The following is a 14266-nucleotide window of genomic DNA, read 5'->3' on the forward strand; positions in this document are numbered from 1 at the left end:
CCACTGCAAACACCTAAAAAGCTGTTTAATCTGTCACTGTGTGTCCACGGGTTGCACTTATGTAAATAGTAAATGGTCTGCACTTATACGCCGCCTTTTAACTTTATCTACTTCCACTGTAGGCTCTTCAAAGCGCTTTACAGTGAGTTTCGTATTCTCTCATCACACACGCTCACAGAGTGCTTCTTTCTATATATTTACTCCACACGTATGCAGCACTTTGTTCTCAGGAGGCAGAGTATTATCACGCCGTGCAGAAAATTAACTCTGAAAAGTTTTGGTTGTTAAACAGTCAATCCACAGTAATTTTATAAAACTGAAATCCCTGTTTAAAGGAAAGTGCTGCATGTAAGGCAAATATCAGCAAACCCACATGGTGCCTTCAATTTAAGTGAATGAAATGAGCAAAATGAAGTCAGACTCATCTCTTCTTTCCCACCCATGCAGCAGACCGTATGCTCTGTGCGAGGCTACGGGTACAACAGCACAGTTCTGCTCAGGGAAATCTTATCGTTTTTGTGGACCTTTTTACACAATTGGTTTTTGTATCTTGGACAGCACAGAGGTCCTCAGGAACATATAAAGTTCCAATAGTTTGTATGAATCATATGCATCAGGCATCATTCATGGAGACGCTACAACTCAGAGCGAAAAAGAACTTGAGAAAAAATCTGTGAGTCACGAAACGATTGATGGTATAAGGATTTGAATATGCTAGTCAGACTCTGTTTTTAGACTCTCTATGTTTACTTTGGATTATGGATGTTTTTTGGGAAAGAGATGTTTATATTGCTCTGCCATCTTAGGAAACAATTGTCTCCTTTAATTGGACTCCTGAAAATTGTATTATACAAAAATAGATAAGCACTTTAGAGTTAGGGAAGCAGCAGCTAGATGTCAAGAGGAATACACGATTACAGGCAGGTTATCACTATTTCACACAGAAGGGAGAAGCATCAGCAGGACTTCATGCTGCCAATACAAACCTTCAGCAATCTGACACCCAACTCCTGCTGGGTAACAGACTGGGGTGACTGCTCTTCCACTTCTGTGCTTCACGTGAGGTCATCTGCTAAAGACAACCTCGCCCCACTGCCTCACTGATCTACTTTCTTGTAGCCCAATCCAATGCAGTGTGCTCAGCCAAGGCTCAGGGAGTTGAATAAATTTGAATGTGAGGCGCTTACATTGTCGACTTGCATTACAGCGTATATCCATTCTCATTGAGTCTGACGTCCCCTCACATTTACATTTATCCATTTAGGAAGACGCTCAGCTCCTCTCCTCCTTCTGCGGAGTCTCTTAGCTTGAGCTTACCTTGCGTTATTCTCTGACAACATTCAGCAAGAAGTAAAGAAGATGACATCGGTGTCCTTTTTCATAACAGGAATAGGCTCGCCGTTAAACGGGTGGGAGTAAAGAAAACAAAAGGAGGCCTTAAAGCTCACCTTTGGGTTTAAGACCTCATGATAAATGGGGAGCTGAGATCAGAGTCTGATTAGGTTAACTATCACTATAAAGCAGCAGTATCATACAGCATTGCTCCACTGTGTTCCAAATTACCCAAAAGCTTTGGTTTAATACATTGTTGTGTGTGTGTATGAACCTTAAAGCGCCTCTGATTTCCATACAGACAACTTCATTTGATTCCATAATTGCTGTTATTTGTTTATGTCCTAAAACTCCACAAGTTATTTTCCCAATGAGATTACTCATCGTGACTTTTCCATTTGCTTTGCTTAATGAGGAGCCAAGCTGCTATGTTTCTTTCTCCTCACCTCTCTTTGTCTTGTTGTCGCCGCAGGTGCTATGTTGATGACAAAGTGTCCAAGGTGGCCTGGCTCAATCGATCCAACATCATCTTTGCCGGCGAGGACAAGTGGTCCCTGGACCCCCGAGTAGACCTGGTCACCAAAGGGCAACTGGAGTACAGCTTACGCATACAAAAGGTAACGGTGTCCTTTCTGGGTAAGAGCTGGAGGGGACTGTTCATTCATCTGGTGAAGTGAGGAGATAGTTACACCTGCACAAGGAAACTAGATGTTTTCGGTTCCGAGGATGCTAATCAGAAGCGGTGTTGAATGAAGTAAACAGAAACAGTTTACTTGATTTATCACTTTCTGATTGCTTTCCGAAGCACGAATGTAGGACGAGGCAGGAAGGAAAGATGAATCTCAAAAAATGCGGGCTACCATAGATTGATTCTCAAAAATGACTTTGACATAATAGGAAATGTATTTGTCTGTCGGATCCAGGATGCATAGCTTAGCACATCACAGAACAGAAGTCTGGAAACAGAGTGAGAATAAACCCGGGTCATTTGTGCAGACAGTGCAAAGGAACTGTGTGTGCTCGTTTTAAACTGATTTTTCTCTTAGCGGTTACCAAATGTTACCAAAACAACATACAGGTCTAGTCAACAAAAGCAATCTTTTATGAATGTGAATAAACATCAAAAAGCTGAACCTCCACTCAGCGATAAAGAGTAGCACTAAGGTGACCATGAAATGTGTTTGCTTAGCTAGGGTTTCTTCTTCTGGCTCTGTGTGTGCTTCCATAAAAACAGGTCCTCCAAGGTTTCTCTACACAAAAGTAGTGTGAAGAATATTTTTTAAAAAAGGCTATAAAAACAACACATCTGCTGCTATTAAGGCAAGTTTGAGTGAAAATTAGTGAATGAAAGTTTTTCTATTACTTTTTATTTCTAACATGACACATTTGTTCTCTAAAGTTAAACATTCATACGTGATTCTTCAGGGTAGTTCATACATTAGGGGTGTGTAAGCTTGGAAAACATCCTTACAATTCACACAATCATGCAAAAAAAAAGGTTGAGCTGTGAACACTTATGCACTTTGGCATCTCAGCGTTCAACCAGATGACCACAGTTGCAGTTACCTGGACCAAACAGCTGCCATATTAATCATTCATCTTCATTTCTGTCCTGTCTGTTCTTTTTTTCTGCATTTACATGTATTTTTCCACATTTTTCCTCTAATTAGCCTCATACACTTCGTCTTATTGGATCATCGCACAATCTCACAAGAGCTAGTGTCATTCATTTTCCTTCATGCGATCCATGTTCATCAATCTCATGGGAAAATTAACGTGTCGGATTCTTACTTTGGTCTGGAACAGAGATATAGAACCAAGCATCCCACCACAGAAATAGCGGTGCTAGCAAACATAAAATTGGCAGAACCGCTTCGACTGTTTTTTTTTTTTTACCCAGAATGACTCGAGTGGTTTGGAGGTCCTGGCTGCTTTTACCAAACAAAGGCACAGTAGGAAATGTCTCCTTTTGGGGCGATGCTGCCTCTAAAGTGTTCAGAATCAGGTTAATTTAAGAATTTAGTCATTGTTGAATTCTATCAGCTATTCTTAAAGTTAAGTGTTTCAACTTATTCTTTAATTCTTTAATTTCTGAAGAAGCTGATGAAAGTTTGAGTTAATTAAATGATCACGTAGGTGTTTCTTATGCAGGCAGCCAAAATCCCTCAGACTTGATCAAATCTCTTGATTGAAATGCCATTTATAAATGAATAATTGTTGTCATTTATAAATTAATTATATTTACCACTGCAATTCTTTTCCTCATCACAAATTCATCCAGACTGACTCCTCTTTGGTAGATTAAATGTAAGAAGATTATCCACATAACTCAATTCGAAGATGAAATAAATAATGATGTCTATGTGATTAAATCTCGGGTTATAGTTTGAGTAATATTTTACTCACACTTTGTCTTTATTCTGTTCAGGTGGATGTGTATGATGAAGGCTCATACACCTGCTCCATACAGACGAAGCAGCAGCCCAAGACCTCACAGGTTTACCTCATTGTACAAGGTAAGCAGCAGACATCTGTTCCAAGGGTAAACATAGCAGTGCTTCTGTGTACCAGCTGGCAGGAAAAAATTAAAAAAGATCATCACACACTAAAAATATTTCTCACGCCACTCAACGGGTGGCAACACCCATTTCCGACATCCCGCCAGTCCGACACCCCCCCCCCCTTCCGACAATCCCACTACTCCTACATCCCGCTGTTCCGACATGCAAACGTCCGACAAGGCTTTCCGTATGAGGAAATGTGCGTTACTTAACAGGTGAGTCCCTTCTTTCTGTTCATGCATTTTACATGTTTTAACACGTTTACAGACAAGCGTAATTAAAAACACAAAGTCTCGGCAACTGGAGGAGGAGAAGCAGACATTGGTTTTCAATCGCACACTCCAATGCCACTTGTTTCAACTTCGGAAAATTTAATCTGGGAAAAAAAGGCTTACAAACATGGACCAAAACGGCTCCATAATACGCACAAAAATCCAAAAAAAACCGAAAGTTAACTAAAAAAAGCAACTAAACAGCATGAAGTGGTCAAAATTGGTGTTTTACGCATGCCTCTGTGCGTCTGGCACATGCGTCGTTGGGCTCTCCCACGTTGGTTTGTGGATGAAAGCTATATGTTCAGCTCCCCTTACATGTAAAAACAATCTCTACATGACATTTACTCTCAGGTGTGACCAGTTAGGTCGTTAAGACATCAACAGGCTGTTGCCTTGCGCAACGGCTGTGTGTTTGTGCCAAATGCGCAAAGCCCATCCGCGCTTCCCAACATTGGAGCAAGTACTCATAAATCACGTGAATAACATAAATAAACGTTTTTACTGCATTTTGTTGCCAAACTTTAGGGCGTATTTGCGCCGGCATATCACATGTGGAAAATGTTTTGGGTAAAAAAATAGGCTATTAAAAGGAACTGTCGGAAAGGCGGTATGTTAAAAAAAACAAAACAACATACTGCCATTCTGACCATAGGAGGAAAAAAGTGTCGGAATGACGGGACGTTTGATAAAAAATTAAGTGCTGCCTTTCCGACGATTGGAGGCCCATGTCGGACTGGCGAGATGTCGTAATGTCAGCATGTAACTGCCACTCAACAGCCACAATTTACTGTTACTGTCGCTTTACACCCTTTTAAATGATATTTCACGAGTGTCAAGACTCATTGTGTTAGAGCATAAAAGCTGCAGACATCTGTGTCTCTTCTCCGTTATTGAATGTGGAGATGTGTCCTTCTGCGGACTATTGTGAAAATACAAAAACTATGCGACACGTTTGCCTGGCCACAGAAACAGAACTTGTATGTGCCTTTTCAAATTAATCTCGAGTGCACTTAAGAGGCCTTAAACTGCTCGTCCTCCATTTCAAAGGAGAGGAAGTTGTTTCTCCTGAACGGAGACAGCAGGAAAGATGACAGAAAGCATGATGATCAGAAGGAGTGAAAAATGGGATTCAGGGTTTGATCCAATGCCTTTAGGGTATTGATTGATTGATTGAGTGTGGAAATGTTGTCCATAAATATTCTTCTGGGTGTTTAGACTATATTTAGCTCCTGAGATTAAAAAGAAAACAATTCTATCACAACTTTTGCTCCGAAGATGGAAGAAAAAAGGGTTCCATTTTCAGGCTTCCACACCTTCCCTTCACACCTGTTTTTGTTAGTTTGCACATTACTGTTACAGGGCTGTGAAATCTCCTGACAGTCAGCACCACACTAACTTTGTAACCAATTTTAACTTTATTATCGTGTTGTTAGAAGATTAGAAGGGGTTAGAGCCAGAAACCCTCTTGCTGTGAGGCGACTGTGCAGTCCCAGTTGAAGAAAATCTACCTTAAGACATACAGTGGTGTCAAATAGAGTTTGCAGAGTGACAAACTGAATGTTGCAGCTCCATTAATGATGATATTTCTATCAACCAAAGTAGTTTTTTGTGTCTATTGTCTGATGAACACTACAGATTAACAGTGGAGAAAACTCCACCACACACAACAGACTACAAAAGAATGTCTTCTGCTGTGAACTTAAGATACCATCCATAAATAGCATTTTCAAAGGTCTATATGTCAATTGATGCTGCTCTCCTGGCATCCATGGCAGCAAACTGTCTGTCTTTCCCAGAATCCATTTCATCCTGTAATTTAGTGCTTGATTATTGGAATGTCCTGCATCAACTTCCAGAGTTTCTGGCTGCAGCCTCATTTATCATAGCTAATGCAACAGTTATGGCCAAACATTGATTCTGTTCCTGTCATTCTCAGCCAATATGTCCTTTGCTGTGCCTCTGAAAACCCCATTCAATTTAGCTGCCATTGTAATGCTCATGTGCTGTATACCCCTGCTATACATGGGTGTAATCTTTTCCTTTAAGTTCAGCATCTTTCATCTCCATTATGTTGTATTGCTGGTAGAGTAGGCTTCTGGCAGTCACTGTCAGTGTGTTACTGTGAGCAAATGCTGTGACTTTTTATTGACTTGTAAATCTCAGTCTGAACTGATAAACTGAACACTCCACCACTTATTTAACTTCAGCTTTGGTCTAGTTTTATCCACTCCTTCTTTAAGTCTTTAGTCGTTTAGAGAAGATAAGAGTGTGTCTTTGTGTGTGGGACCAGTATAGCTAAGCATGCAAAAACCTGAACCAACCCCCACAAAACCCAATCAACTCTGCAGGATAATAATTCACCCTCCCTTCATCTTTTAATGGGTATGAAAATGGTCCAAGCATCAAACACTGCCCCTGGTTACAGACCCAAAAGCAGGTTCACATAACCAAAGCTGACAATTTCCTGCTAGCAGGGACAGGGATGTAATTGGAAAACAAATGATCAGACAAAGTGAATTTGTGGAGGATGAAAAAGTGGTGGACTTGCAGGGCTTATACAAGTGGTACCAGGCATCAGGGTCACCGCACATTCGAAGAATCTCGATGTAATGGCAGACTTTTCACCCCAGTCCAATTAAATTTTTAAGAAAACAGATGGAACTCTTTTGCTGATGGGCAAGTTCAGGGCAAGTTCAGGTTAGGGTTATGATTCCAACGTTTTACTTTGATGTTTGCCAAGGTTATTAGAGGGTTTATTCTGTGTGTTTGACAAAGCAAGTGTGTGCATCCATTGGAAGATAAGGTGGTTTTGGTGCATATTTCTGTGTTAGCATTTCTGTACAGCAGACTAAAGAAAAACAACAGAATTTTTTTATTTTTTTATTTGTTAAGACGCAACACTAACATTGTCTCACTGGTGATTATTTTCTTCTCAGATGAAGTTGTGTCTGTGGGACAAAATGAATGAAAGATAACAAAACTGTCTGCAGTGCGCCAGTGAAGCTGACCTCTATACTCTTAAGTTTAGTAGTTGTTATAACCTTGAAGATCACAAACAAGTCTGTGTGTGGGGGGGGCAAGCTGCCAGAATGACTTGATAACTCCTGAACTGCTATTCGCACTTGTTAGTACAGCCAGGCACAACAGAGTGAAGCCCCCACTTCAATCCATTATTTTCTACTACCCGCTAAGGGCACAAGGTCATTAGTTATTACTCTGGAACAGTCTGAATCTGAGGGTGGAGGCTGCTCGGACATTGAAGCACTTGCTTTCCTCTTTGTTTCAGTCTTGTTTTGCTAAACAATACACTTTTGGTGATGCCATTGATAATGATTCAGCATATTCCAAGTCCCCAACTAGGTTGTGGTGGCATCAGCTCAGCTGATATTACTGAAGTTGTGCTTGGACTGTCCACTCACTCGTTGCCCCACTGTGTAGAGGATTCACTCTGGGATAGTTGTAGCCTTCTGCTGATGCATTTGGGAAGTTACTTGAATGCAGCAGTGCCTTATAAAGATGTACCAGATATTCACAGTAAAAAGTGCCACTAATAGTGGCAGGATAGGTACACGTCAAATATGAGATGATGGACAGCAGAAGTTTGGTGTTTTTTTGACATGTTTCTGACATGTTTTTTCTACATTGTATTTGACATCTTTCATCACAGCATTGACATAAAACTTCATGACACAAATTGTTTCCGGTTGTGCAGAATCTACCTACAAGAGTGTGGACTGCAGCTATATCAACATGATAATCTTCAGTGTACTAATGATCAATTCATTTCACCTACAAAAAAACCATTAGATAGGTCAAAATAAAAGAACTTCTTTGATGAAGAACTGTTTTCAGAGCGGGCTGCATTGTATATTTTATCAAACATTTCTATAGTCCTGCGGCTCAGGCAGAGGAGGAACTAGCCACTTCGTGATTGAGAGGTCTGATGGGTATTATTGTGCTCAGGTCTTCTCAGTGGATTAGAATTTACAACAACAAATTGGAGACATTATCCTCATTATGCTCTGTGGGCAGCACTACATAGTCACCTCCCAAACCCCACACTTGTGAACTTTAGTTCTGCAATATTTAATCCGTTTTTTGGAACAAATGCACACATCATTGCGACGCTAATATTCACGTGTGCATACCTGGATATGTCAGGTTTTTTTGTGTTTGCTTAAAGTTTAAGCTGAAGTCGACCATTTGACCGACTAGGAAGTCATTAAAATACTGCTTCTTACAGCAGTCCCAGTGAAGGGGAGCAGTCTGTACTTTCTAAATGATATCCATAATATTAATTTCCTGTCTGAGGCCCATATAAACTCCTTGACTGTCAGAAGTGATACTACTCCTTGCATAAAGAACAAATGGCAGGAGAACATTTCCCGGATTAGAAAAGTATTTCAAATAATATAACTTCAATTCCTTTACAACCATTGTCATTCTAAGTGAGCTAAAAATTTCCCAAAGTTCTTTTGCATGGGACTAATAGAGCCTGGAGACATCTACTGAGTTACAATAATTGTGGACAATATTTTACTTTATTTTTTTTTTATATTTAATCAGCCCAGTTTTAATCCATTTTGTCCCTTTTTACATCCAGGCCTAGCAGTTACACCTGGGAGCAGACAAATTAATAAATATAGATTGGAGCAAATGCGTTAGACACTGATAAGCATGAAACAACACACAAGATTGATTAAAAAAAAACTAAATGCTTGAATCATGTTAAAATATGGGTTTGAAAATGTTGCATTTATGCAAAACTCTTCATTTTGAATTAAGTGGCCAGTGTCATTGAGCCAGTAATTAATTCTTCTTGTTCCTTTGCGTGAAAGATTTCCATCCCCTCTTATAAATTACAGGGTTGATACAGATAAAGACAATGTCAGTGGATTATTGTGAATATGCCTTTGGATCAACACCGGAGGGTATTTTTACCGTAAAATTCATATTAATGTACAATATAAAACATAATTGTGCCATTCCTTGCATTTTCTCTTTAAAACTGTGATCAGGACAAACATCTACTTATCCAGTGAAGTCGCTCAACTTCCTTTGAATGAGAATAAACCATCATTGATTCCATTTTTTTTTTGCATACTTTCTAACTAAATACTTGTGAAACTACTTCCAGGGCGATGGTGTCTTCACTTTCACTCCTCTCCGACTGAACTATGCATGTTGTTTTTCTGGTCTTCTGGTTCCAGCTCGTCTTATTTTGCTAGAGGACTGTCTGAAACACTAATAACCATGGCATGAACTTGGACTACATCGAGGGAAAGTATAAAAAACTGTTTCTCCCTTATTAGTTGTTTTTTTTCCCTCCCACTGTTTGTGTTGAGGCTCCCTTATGAGGTCCTTGTTTTAATGAACACACAAAAGACAAGCGTTGGATTTCTCAAACTTACTTCATGGTGAACAACATGTAGATCTAGCATACACAGTCATTATTAGGATTTAACATGCAAGTTCAGTAAGTACAAATTCACAGTGCTGCTAATGTGCTACGGAGGGCCTCACATTAACCACATATACAATAAATCTTCACCTCAGTGACTTATGTACAGTCCTTTATGCAGCACAGCAGCACTGCTTCAGCAAATTCAGCAAATCTCAATATGCTATGCAAATAGGCTTCATAAAATGCAAAGGCTGTGGAGTGATTCATTCATCTCATGAGGCCCACTTGTAATTCTCCCACAACGATGGAACCTCTATTCCGTTTTAACTGGCAATCTGACAATAGACTGGTGACCCCAATCAGAAATGTTACAGCTTCCTGAACTCTGATTTTCACCAGTGTATCCAACATTAGGGGTTCATGTGGCATAGCTGTTTCACAGGTTAAGAAAATAATGGTAACTACAACGAGCGAGTGATTTGACTCAAATAATTTCTGCTTTCACAAGCCACAAGTAAATCAAATGTCCATTCTCTTTATACATGCATCCCAAACTAAATGAGTCGTAACAGCTCTGCCTGGAGCTACATGAGCATATGTGTGTCCGTCTATATGCACTGATGTCTTGGTTATTTTACACACTGTAGTTCTGTAAACCTGTCAATATTATAGATTCTGCATTTGTCAGCATGTACAACAAGATGATTTCTTGGTCACTTTTCTTTACTTTTGCTTTTCCTCCATTTCCTTTTTACTTCTGTGGCAACAGTGCTGAATCAGCTGATTCAAATCAGCATTGATCTGATTGTGCTGTAATCGAGTCAGCAGTTTTATATTTTAACTGACCTTTTATTAAATGCTTTAAGTCGTTAATGTGCTAATTGGAATTCATCTGATCTCAAGCTGTTTTATTTGTTTTGCTTTTAATTTTAGAAAATGGTGAAGCATTCGGCAGGATCCTGGAGGGTGCATGGGAGTTCGCCCAACCAGTCTACATGTGTTTTGTGGACTTGGAGAAAGCGTTCGACCGTGTCCCTCGTGGAGTCCTGTGGGGGGTGCTCCGGGAATATGGAGTGCCGGACCCCTTGATAGGGTCCGTTCGGTCTCTGTATGACCGGTGCCAGAGTTTGGTCCGCATTGCCGGCAGTAAGTCGGATACGTTTCCGGTGAGAGTTGGACTCCGTCAGGGCTGCCCTTTGTCACCGATTCTGTTCCTAACTTTTATGGACAGAATTTCTAGGCGCAGCCAGGGCGTTGAGGGTGTCCGATTTGGCGACCTCAGAATCGGGTCTCTGCTTTTTGCAGATGATGTGGTTCTGTTAGCGTCGTCAGGCCGTGACCTTCAGCTCTCACTGGAGCGATTCGCAGCCGAGTGTGAAGCGGCTGGGATGAGAATCAGCACCTCCAAATCCGAGACTATGGTTCTCAGCCGGAAAAGGGTGGAATGCTCTCTCCGGGTCGGGAATGAGATCCTTCCCCAAGTGGAGGAGTTCAAGTATCTCGGGGTCTTGTTCACGAGTGAGGGACGAATGGAGCGGGAGATTGACGGGCGGATCGGTGCGGCGTCTGCAGTGTTGCGGGCTCTGCACCGACCCGTCGTTGTGAAGAGGGAGCTGAGCCAGAAGGCAAAGCTCTCTACTTACTGGTCAATCTACGTTCCCATCCTCACCTATGGTCACGAGTTGTGGGTAGTGACCGAAAGAACAAGATCGCGAATACAAGCGGCCGAAATGGGTTTCCTCCGCAGGGTGTCTGGGCTCTCCCTTAGAGATAGGGTGAGAAGCTCAGTCATCCGGGAGGGGCTCGGAGTAGAACCGCTGCTCCTCCGCATTGAGAGGAGTCAGATGAGGTGGCTCGGGCATCTGGTTAGGATGCCCCCTGGGCGCCTCCCTGGGGAGGTGTTCCGGGCACGTCCCACTGGGAGGAGACCCCGGGGAAGACCCAGGACACGCTGGAGAGACTATGTCTCTCGGCTGGCCTGGGAACGCCTCGGGGTCCCCCCGGAAGAGCTGGAAGAAGTGGCCGGGGACAGAGACGTCTGGGTTTCTCTGCTCAAGCTGCTGCCCCCGCGACCCGACCCCCGGATAAGCGGCAGATGATGGATGGAAAATGGTGAAGCACAGAGCTTTGTAGCACCTGTAAAACCTGTATTCCTCTTTCAGTACTGATGTTGCCTTTCCTGTTGTGCCATCAGAGGTAGAGGCTTTTCAAGTGAGCGTTGATTATGATCCGGATGGTGCCTTTCCTCTTTAGTCCAGAGGTTGCAGCATCCATGGTTACCAAAAAGAATATCAAATTTGAATATGACCACAGAACAGTTTTAAGCTTAGTTAATTTAAAATTAGTTTTGTCCCAGAGAAGATGACGGCATTACTGTATCATGTTCACATGTGGCTTCTTCTTTGGATGATAGAGCTTTAACCTGCATTTATGGATGGCAATGGCTTCTGTGTTCACAGACAAAGACGACAGGACGTTCTCCTGAGTCCATTCCTGTGACAGAATCCTAACCGTTTTGAATGTAATGCCACCTGAGGGCCTGAAGATGAGATTATATTTATCTAATTTCCTGTTGATTTTCAGCCACGTCCCCTGTGTACAGCGATATCTCCAGATTCTCAGAATGTTTTCATGATATTATGAACTGCAGATGATGGAATATTTAAGGTATTTTCAATTTCATGTTGAAGAAAATAATTCTGAAATTCCTCCACAACTTGTTGCTGCAGTTTTTTGTAAATTGCTAAACCTTTCTTTATTTTCAGGAGTTTCTGCTTCTCTAAGGCCTTCTTTTATACCCCATCGTGTATCTGACCAGTTCATCTAATTAGTTGCAACATGTTCTTCCAGCTGCTTCTGTTCAGTTCTTACTTTTCCAGATTTTTGTTGCCTCCATCACAGCCTTTCTGAGTTATGTTGCCGTCATCAAAATGATAGTGAGGTGACATGTTTTTGTGTCCTGTAAGCAAAAAAAATAATTGGTTTATGAGATGTGCTGATTGTTGCATTCTGTTTTTATTTATATTTCACACAGCACCTCAACTTTTTTGGAATTTGTAAAGTTATCTCCTTCGCAAGCTGCTTTCCCTCCAAAACAGATGGCATGAAACAGTCATAAATGTCACTGGAACAGAATATATCTATATATCTATAAAGTAGTATGACAGATCTGAATAGTCGCACAAGCAGCAGCTCACTTGCTTATTTTAATACTTTGTGTCCGTTAAGAAGTGGCACATGTTGATGTCCTGCAGACGCTTGTTGTGAAGCTGAATATCTTGACAGAAGTGATGCAACAACAGGATGTTGTCGGTTACAGCTTGAAATCAGACAAATATAATCTCATCTGTTTAAGTGTTTTTGTAAAATCAAAGAAAATCCTATTTTCTTCTGTTTTGACAATATGCTCCTGCACCATGTTATTGTTTCAACTTGAGATTTGTATCTGGCAATGTCCCCAAGGCCTGCTTTTACTGTATGAGCCTTAACCCTGTTACCGGCTCTAAATCAGTGAACGGGAATGACCTTTATCTCCAATAGGCATCATTGAATTTCTGACACAAAGATATAAACCATCAAATGTCTCCTCCTCAGCACTCATCCATCCCTTCTTTCATTTTCACAATGCAGTGGTATTTAAGGAGCCAAACTGCTGAACTCTTAAAAGGAAGCCCAGTCAGTCTAAAGAGCACCCAAACGCAAGGGGGTCAGGTGTGTCTGAGTGCACACACAAAAGAGTGTCTCTGTGTCTGTGCATATCTTTTGCTGTACTGTCTGAACAAGTTAGAGAACTGACCTTTTTTAAATTATCAAGGGACAATCAGAACCTTTCAGTGGTTCCTATACCCACTTTCTTCCTCTCTACCTCTTCCCATCTTTTCTTCTGCCCCTGCTCACCCATCTCCCTTGTACATCTTTTACCACCTGCACCACTTATCTGTGCTGTTGCCAATGTGTTTCGTTACCTTCTCTCTGGTAAACCGTGGGGCTTTGTGGACAGGGGAGGGAGATAGAGAGACAGAGGGCAACTTAGAGAATGAAAGGGATGCAGTGGGTCAGAGTGAATCCGGTTATCTATGACTTTCAAAAATTCTCATTATCGGCAGTCTGTCTGGCTCTGCTGCTGCAAACCATGATCACACCCACATGCCCATAGCTGCTTGTTCCACGGAGTTCCGACAAGATCCTTTCTCCTGGATTTCACCCTACCTATCCGAAAGATCAATGAAGCTTTCACTCACCAGAAGAAAAAAGCAAACATATGAACAAAATATCTTTACCAAGCTACACAGCTCTCAGCTTCTCAATGAAGGGAAAGTTACTGCATGTGGGTTTTCATGCCAAAAAGGAGCCCATGGAATAGGGCACCTGAACACAATCTAGATTCTGTCTAGTATTCAAACATTTTGTATGCTGCTACTTTGCAATCCGAAGACACAAGTGGTGATGAAGAGTGTAAGTTTGAATTAGGCTTGTTTATCCATGTCTTCCAAACATTTCTACCAGTAAATGTATGGGATAAAGCTGAACTGTAACTGAGGAAAGTAACTAGTGATGTGGTGAGTCCACACACATTTGCAAAAGAACATTTTTATACAGGTCAAAAAACACTAACATCTGGGTTTTGAGTGTTCAATGGGCTTTTAGTTCTGCGTCAAATGACTGAACAAGTTTCAGTGATTTATCTGCTCTGG

At 41.4% G+C, this 14266-nt stretch overlaps 1 protein-coding gene across 3 annotated transcripts in view; it reads left to right on the forward strand.

Annotated features, from left to right (window-relative positions):
- Positions 1 to 14266, forward strand: part of lsamp (limbic system associated membrane protein) — a 488114-nt gene that overhangs the window by 417199 nt on the left and 56649 nt on the right. For all 3 annotated transcript variants that reach the window (XM_072392920.1, XM_072392921.1, XM_072392919.1), the window contains 2 exons: positions 1805 to 1949; positions 3761 to 3848. In XM_072392920.1, the coding sequence (XP_072249021.1) occupies positions 1805 to 1949; positions 3761 to 3848 (233 nt within the window). The remainder of the gene's footprint in view (positions 1 to 1804; positions 1950 to 3760; positions 3849 to 14266) is intronic.

Source organism: Leuresthes tenuis, unplaced genomic scaffold (genome assembly GCF_036924035.1).
Source record: "Leuresthes tenuis unplaced genomic scaffold, fLeuTen1.0.hap1 SCAF_9, whole genome shotgun sequence".
NCBI classification, from domain to species: domain Eukaryota; kingdom Metazoa; phylum Chordata; class Actinopteri; order Atheriniformes; family Atherinopsidae; genus Leuresthes; species Leuresthes tenuis.